The following is a 7,555-nucleotide window of genomic DNA, read 5'->3' as shown; positions in this document are numbered from 1 at the left end:
TATATATATATATGTGTGTGTGTGTGTGTGTGTGTATGTATATGTATATGTATATGTATATGTATATGTATATGTATATATAAACAGTGAGTTCAAGGCTAGCCTGGGCTACGTAAGGACCTTGTTTCAAAAACCAAACTAAAGCAGCAGCTAGGAAAGGCAGAGATGACTTGAGAGTAGCTGGAGAATGGGACATAAACATCCCATGACACAGAGGGCCAGCAATGGAGGCTACAAGAAGAAAGACAGAGTCTATGCAGGCCTGACCATCAAGTCAATCCTGGCTTTCACCTCCAAACACCCCAGAATGAGCAGGCAGGCTTCCTTTTACCATGCCATTTATTATCATAGCACTCTGTGGGCTGCACCACCCCCACAACAGTCCCTGGGGTCCGTGTGGCCTTCCTTGGTTGGGAGGACACAGCTTTGCTGGGTAGTTCCTGTCTCTGCTCTTTGTGGGTGAGCTGGGGTGGGTTGGGGAGGGTAGGGGGTAATTCCTCTCCCTGATGGCAGGTTTACACAGTCCACTTCAGACACCTGTGGAGAGAGACAGAAAAGCCCATTGGAGAAGGGGGAGGTCCTGGGATGCTGTGTGGAATACGACTGTAGGCACGGATGGGTTAGGCTCCGGCTTACCGGGTCTCCTGATGGGTCCCCAGGCAGCGCACTGTGCAGTACCGAGCACCGCAGCTTACACAGGTATACGGGGATGGGAAGCCACACACTGCACAGAAGGGACGCTGGGGCCGGGACGGGGGCCCAGCACAGGCTGTCAAGTAGTTGGGGCCCTCGGATGCACTCAGGTTCTGCAGGGACAGGAAGGGACAGGCCCTTGAATTCTCCACTCTGCCGGGAAGCTGATGTCCACCAGAGGTGCTGAAGAGCAGGGGCTCACTCACCCCTTTCTTTGCTCTCTAGGGTTCCCCTATCCCTCCACCCCCACTCCCCCCTCCCCCCCAACCCCCCACCCCCAGGCTGAGCCCTCTCCCACCTGTTCCTCCAGCAAAGCCTGGAAGTTTTTCCGGAAGCGAAGTTTAAAGTGGTCCCCTCGAGTTTTCTTCTTTTTCTTTCCTGGGGGATAAAGGACACTGATTTGCTGGACAGCGGCTATGACAGTCATGGTGGAGATGCCCGCCCACACCACACTCAGGGTCTGTCCCTCCCTGCCTACATCTGCACTGACCGCACATCTCCAATCCTGCTCTACTGTCAGCTACTTAAAGTTCAACCTAGTCCATCTTTTTATTTTGGGGACAGGAGCTCTTGTAGCCCAGGCTGGCCATGAAGTCACTCTGTAGACAAACCGTGATCTTTGACCGAGCCTCCTGTTTCCACCTCTCAGGGGCTGAGATTACAGTGTTTTGTTTCTGTTGTTGTGACACAAGGTCTCACTACCTACCTCAAGCTGACCTCAAACTCACTTTATAGACCAGGCTGACCTTAAATTCTTGGCAGTTCTCCAGCCTCAAACTTTCTATGTGCTGGACACACGAAGAAACTGAGGCACAGAGAGGGAAGACAGTTGCTCCCAACACAGGACCTAGTCATTGGCAAAACCAGAAGTAATTCCCAAGTCACCTCCCTGCTGACAGCCTTCCCACGTGGCCCTCCTGACTCCTTCCCTTCCCCCCAGCCCAAGGGCAGGGATATTTTATGCTCTGTAGTATAAAGACACACTTGAGCCAGCAAGATTGTGGGGAAAGGTACTTGCTGCCAAGCCTGACACCCTGAGTTCAATCCCTGGCACTCACATCACGAAGGAGAGAACCAACTCCCGAAAGTTGTCCCCTGACCTCTGCCCACATACCATGCCATGGTGTGCATTTGTACACATACATGCACATGCACACATATGTACAAATAAAACAAGAGATTGTTTAAAGTTTAAAAAAAATCACACCTTTGATCCTAGGGAGGCAGATCTCTGTGAGTTCCAGAACAGTCTTGTCTACATAGAGAGACCCTCTCTCAAGAAACAAATAAAGAAACAAAACCTCCCTACTATAAATAGACCAGAGAACCGGCACATACATGTTATTTCTAGCTTGGTGTATATAGCTGTTCCTGGTTGGTTTGTTGAGCTAACCCCTCCCTCCCTGTCCAGGTGTCCTTGGAGGACAAAGATGACACCAGCAGGCACTAACTTGACTCAGTGGTTCAAGAAGTGCTGGGGCACAGCCCAGATATGCGCAGAGTAAGGGAATGACATGTGCAGAGTACACAGGATGACAGTGAGAGGCATGGCCAGCACAGGTCTCAGAGAAGTGGCTGACACATGACACAGACGGGAAGGGCGAATGTCAATCAATCCGGATGATTGACAGCCTTTTGTCTCTGTCTTTAACCTGCTGACTGAACATGATTTTTTGTTTGCTTGTTTGTTTTACAAAGGGTTTTTCTGTGTAATCCTCAATGTTCTGGAACTCATTTTGTAGACCAGGCTGACTCACAGAAATCCACCTGCCTCTGCTTCCCTAGTGCTAGCTTAAAGGTATGTGTCATTGTGTCATGTGTGTGTGTGTGTGTGTGTATTTGTAAATACACACATGTGTGCAATGGGTCCCCCAAGCTAAAAGATGGCTCTTTAAAATATCAGTAAATTGATTTCTCAGATTGCTTGCTCTCCAAATAAATTATAGTTTTAAAGAAACAGGGGGGCTAAGATGGCTCAGTGTCTAAGGCCACCAGCTGCTGAACCCAGCAACCTGAGCGACCAGAGTTTCAACTCTGGAAGGAGAGAACGAATTTCTGTAAGTTGTCTTCTGACCTCTACATGCAAGTGTGTGCAGAAGTGCACAGACACACATATGCATGCACACACAAAATAAGGAAATTAAAACTACAATAAAGATGCAATTCTCATCTCTGCTCATTGGCACCCTCTACGGTTACAGGCCGCAGGAGCTTCAGAACACTGCCCCTGTTCTTTGTCCCCCAACCCCCATCTCACCTGTGTCTGCATCATCATCAAACTGAGGGAGCCTCTTGCCCAGCTGCGGGAGGCCGGCATGGGGGTCATCCTGGAAGTTGTCGTTCTCTAACGCTTCCAGCTGGCGATTGATCCTCCGCTGCCTGGCGGCCCGGTCCAGCACCCGCCGCTGTCCAGGGTCCTGGGAGCGAACTAGATAGGGCAAAGAGGGTCAAGAAAGGAGGAAAGTTGCTCTGGCAGCGCATAGAGCCACAGTCTCCTGGCCTCATTCCCATCATTATGCTCTGGGGATTTCCAAGCTCTTCAGTCTGTTTTTACAGCTTGGGAAGCCTGTTTCAGTCCTTTATGCTAAATCGACTCTAAGTCCTCCCAGTCCCAGCGGTAACTGGAGAGATGGCTCAGTGGTTAAGAGCACTTCCTGCTCTTGCAAGCGCTACAGCAGTCTCCAGGACCTGGGCCCGTCGGTCATCAGGCTGGCTCACAACCTTCTGTAACTGCAACTACCTCTGTGGATACCTGCAGGCATTTGCCCATAGCAGCACACATATACAAATGAAAATGAATACAGAGTGCATTTGAGAATCGACACAGTATTGACTTCTGGCTTCCATATTCACGATAACTGCATGACTCAGTAGGGCAAACTCCAGTGTACATTTCTAGAATATTCCTTCAGCCTGAGATGCATGCCTATGCCCTGTGACTGCACTGACTGCCTTTGTTGGACTAAAAAAGTCTCCTGGTGTGACTCCCAGCTGTCCTTCTCTCTTGCTCTCATGGCTGCTTCTGCCTGACCTTCTTTTATGGATAGCACTCTTTGGCCTGCTGCTTTCTCACAACCTTCAATAGAATCTCGAGAGCTGGCCTGGGACTTCCTATGCAGCTGGATGACCTTGAATGACCTCCTGTGTACAGCCACAGCAGGCTTATGTGATGCTGGGGATAGAACAAGAGTTCTGGGCATGCTAGACAAGCAGCAGCCAGTCATCGGAGGCACATCCCTAACCTCTTTTTCTTCTATTTTTATCTTTCTTCAAAAAATCATTTACTCTGTGTACATGTAGGTACTGCAGTACACGTGTGGAGGTCAGAAGACAGTTTATGGACACTTTTCTCTCCTATCACGTGGATCCTGGGGACTGAACTCAAGTGGTCAGGCTTGGCAGCAAGCACCTTTCCATCCTGCACCACCTCACCTGCCCATTCCTGGTGCTTCTAATCCAAACACAGACCTGTGTTTGACATAACATGCCAGCCTCAAACCAGGACTCCCCCAAACCACACATTTGGCTACAGGACATCAAGAGGCTGAGGCAGAACCAGCCTAATTTACACAGACAGCCTAGGCTTCAAAGCGAATCCCGTCTCATTAAAAAAAGAGAAAGGAAGCCGGGCGGTGGTGGCGCACGCCTTTAATCCCAGCACTTGGGAGGCAGAGGCAGGTGGATTTCTGAGTTCGAGGCCAGCCTGGTCTACAGAGTGAGTTCCAGGACAGCCAGGGCTCCACAGAGAAACCCTGTCTCGAAAAACCAAAAAAAAAAAAAAAAAAGAGAAAGGAAGAAGTGTGTGTGTGTGTGTGTACCCAAAGCCAAGCCCTTTGATTTCCTAAGCTTCTGTGTCCCCTCCATCCAGCATCCAGAAGCTGGCAGGAAGTGGAGTGATGGTGGTGCACACCTTTAATCTAAACATTGTGGAGGCAAAGAGGTAGACAGATCTCTGAGTTCGAAGCCAGCCTAGTCTACAGAGCTAGTTCCAGGACAGCCAAGGGTACGCACCGTCTCGGAGTAGGAGGCGGGGAGAAGCAAAACAACCCAGAAGCTGAGGTGAGTACAACCGCTCGTAGCACCCAGGCTTTGGAGTGACAAGACATCCTCTCCATCCCCAGCCTCTGGTTTGAAGCAGTCACAAAACACGAATGAACGGTTCTGAGACTGCTTCAACGCTGAGCGAAGGTATTTGACGTGAAAAACTAGGCGGGGAGATGTGAGGGTGAATTTGAACTTGGGATGCACAAAAGGGCGCAGCACTGAAGGCTCACATACCGGAGGGTTTCTTCTCCACCATTGGCGCAACACAGTTGACAGAAGAGCCTACTGCGCACGCGTATTAACCACCGAAGCGCGTATTAACCAAGGGCTAAGCGCAGCCCTTCCGGTGGCGTGCACACGTACGCGTGCGCAGTCATTCCCCTCCCCCGCCTGACGTCACTGCGGGATGTTCCCTTGGAGACCAGCAAGCTTTCCGCCATCTTTGATAGGGGCAAACCTACTTCCGGTCGCGTTGTGGTTCCAAAAAAAAAAGAAATATCTGAGAGCCACCAGCAGCAAATGGTCACTTTTTAAAAAATGGTGCGGGTGGTCTTTAGGGGCGCGCTCTTGTCCCTGTGTCCTTCTGCAGCCCCGGCGCGTGTCTCCGCGCTGCGAGTAGGAATGGGCAGTTTCGGTGGCTTTGTTGAACCCAGACCCGCGGGGATGTCCGCGCGATCCCGCCTCAGGCTTCCCGGCCCCTCCGGGCCCGCCGCCCCCGCCGCGCGCCACCCCAGGCCTCGCCATCAGTCTTCCTCCGGGTCAGATTTGTGGTCAAGGCCCGCCCCCGCGTCCCCTGGACCCTCCTCGAAAGGTCACTTCCCCTCCCTGGGGGATTCGGTTGCTCCGGCGTGAGTCCGGCTGTGCCCGGGAGCAGACCCGCGGCTCCTCCCCACCCTCCGGCCCGCGCCCGCGGGACAATCCTTGCCTTGTCTCGCCGTCTGCATCTCGGGTTTTCGGTGGCCTCGGGTTACGCCTTTTTTCCAGGGCGGAGTCCCGAGCACAGCTCCTCCTCTCAGCGGGCTCGGCTTCCCCTTTTCCCAGAATCTTCCCCGGGAGTTGGAATCCAGGCGCTCAGCTCAGCCCCGGTGCGGGCCTGGGTGTAGCCTAAGCGTGCTGTGAGCCATGGCTGCGTCAGGCCCCGAACCCCGGCTTTTGCTCCTGCTCCTGCTGCTGCTGCCGCCGCTGCCCCCTGTAACTTCTGCCTCCGATCGACCCCGGGGCGCCAGTCCTGTCAACCCAGGTGAGAACCCGGGAGGCCAGTGGGCAGGGTCGACACGTCTGCCAGCCTGGGAGGGAGTGTCCAGTCTCTCTTGGAACCCAGTGCATCAGCCTGTCCTCACGCAAAACTAGGGGTTCCAGCCTCCCCCAGACAGACAGGAGCACCCCAGCCCCCATTCGTGTATGTTACTCTCGCCCGACTCTTCTGGAGACCAAATGTGCTGAAAGAACTTTAGTAAAATAACAAGGTGGAGGGAATACAGAGGGATAAACACGTGGGACATCAAGTCGTGGGTCTTAAGTGACAGTTCCCTGGCTGTGACAGACAAATTGCTGGTGATCACTGTGGCTACTGCAGAGACAGAGGGGTACCGGCGTTTTTTGCAGTCTGCGGAGTTCTTTAACTACACTGTACGGGTGAGTGTGGGGACCCATGGGAGAAATTCCATCGGGAGAGGTCATAGATTGTGAGGGATTGGTCCAGTTTCCTCATCTTGGCCAGCTGAACCTCTTCCACGGCATGGGAATGGGATCTTTCCCTGCAGACCCTGGGCCTGGGACAGGAGTGGCGAGGGGGCGATGTCGCTCGAACAGTTGGTGGAGGCCAGAAGGTGAGGTGGCTCAAGAAGGAAATGGAGAAATACGCTGATCAGGAAGACATGATCATCATGTTTGTGGACAGGTAAGAGGGTCTGGGGTGGGGAGAGAGGGAAACAGGTTATATAGAGAAAAAGAGACTGAGCTTCCTCGTGGTTCTCGTCGTCCCCTTGCCCTGCCCAGCTACGACGTGATTCTGGCAAGCAGCCCAACCGAGCTGCTGAAGAAGTTTGTTCAGAGTGGCAGTCATCTGCTGTTCTCTGCTGAGAGCTTCTGCTGGCCCGAGTGGGGGTTAGCAGAGCAGTACCCTGAGGTGGGCGTGGGGAAGCGCTTCCTCAACTCTGGTGGTAAGTGGCAAAGTTCCCAAGACAGGTTTGTCCCCTCCCCATCTCTCCCTCCCCCAGTGGAGGGGGCATTGCATGCTCTGGGTACTTGAGTGTGGGGATCCCGGGGTCTCGGAGGTCTGACTCACTTCTGCTCCCCACGCCCAGGATTCATCGGCTTTGCTCCCACCATCCATCAGATTGTCCGTCAGTGGAAATACAAAGACGACGATGATGATCAGTTGTTCTACACTCGACTGTACCTGGACCCAGGGCTGCGGGTAGGGAGACTCGGGGATAGGAACCCCCACTCCAGTTGAATGGGAGGGAAGGCGTGAAGGGAGTTGGAGAAGAGATACAATGCCACCTGTCCCCTCTCGGTTCACTGCTCCTTCTTATGCCATCTAGGAGAAACTCAAACTTAGTCTGGACCATAAATCCCGGATCTTCCAGAACCTCAATGGAGCCTTAGGTGAGGACGGTGGTTAGAAGTGGGTGATGAGGGATGGGTTCTTGCCAGAACCGGATTGATCTACAGCTGACCAGTATGCTAACTTACCCAAAACCTAAAGCATGTGTGTTAGAGGTAGTGAGGCTGGGAATGTGGCTCCGCAGCAGAGTACCAAGGATTTGCCAGTGAGGGGCTGGGGGCGTGGCTCAGTGGTAGAGCCCCTGCCTAG

General features: G+C 52.9%; 2 protein-coding genes across 3 annotated transcripts in view; one reads left to right on the top strand and one right to left on the bottom strand.

Moving 5' to 3' along the window:
* Window positions 1-321: 321 nt before the first annotated feature.
* On the bottom strand, window positions 322-6,145 carry Znhit1 (zinc finger HIT-type containing 1). 2 transcript variants are annotated; one of them, XM_028766088.1, is made up of 5 exons: window positions 5,663-6,145; window positions 2,951-3,121; window positions 992-1,071; window positions 637-806; window positions 322-537 (listed from the first exon to the last, which is right to left on the bottom strand). In XM_028766088.1, exons 1-5 carry the CDS (start codon window positions 5,679-5,681, stop codon window positions 516-518), a joined length of 462 nt encoding a protein of 153 aa, XP_028621921.1. In that variant the 5' UTR covers window positions 5,682-6,145; the 3' UTR covers window positions 322-515. The 2 variants fall into 2 exon arrangements, with proteins under 2 accessions (XP_028621921.1, XP_028621920.1); XM_028766087.1 differs by lacking the exon at window positions 5,663-6,145 and adding an exon at window positions 4,972-5,082.
* The window catches only part of Plod3 (procollagen-lysine,2-oxoglutarate 5-dioxygenase 3), a 10,062-nt gene continuing 8,079 nt past the window's right edge, over window positions 5,573-7,555 (top strand). The window contains exons 1-6 of the mRNA XM_028766086.1: window positions 5,573-5,977; window positions 6,281-6,372; window positions 6,501-6,637; window positions 6,736-6,899; window positions 7,044-7,156; window positions 7,284-7,347. Coding sequence (XP_028621919.1) covers window positions 5,860-5,977; window positions 6,281-6,372; window positions 6,501-6,637; window positions 6,736-6,899; window positions 7,044-7,156; window positions 7,284-7,347 — 688 coding nt within the window. The 5' untranslated portion in view covers window positions 5,573-5,859. The remainder of the gene's footprint in view (window positions 5,978-6,280; window positions 6,373-6,500; window positions 6,638-6,735; window positions 6,900-7,043; window positions 7,157-7,283; window positions 7,348-7,555) is intronic.

This window comes from Grammomys surdaster, unplaced genomic scaffold, assembly GCF_004785775.1.
Source record: "Grammomys surdaster isolate TR1022 unplaced genomic scaffold, NIH_TR_1.0 166, whole genome shotgun sequence".
Lineage (NCBI taxonomy): Eukaryota > Metazoa > Chordata > Mammalia > Rodentia > Muridae > Grammomys > Grammomys surdaster.
This window is presented reverse-complemented; position numbering and strand designations above follow the sequence as displayed.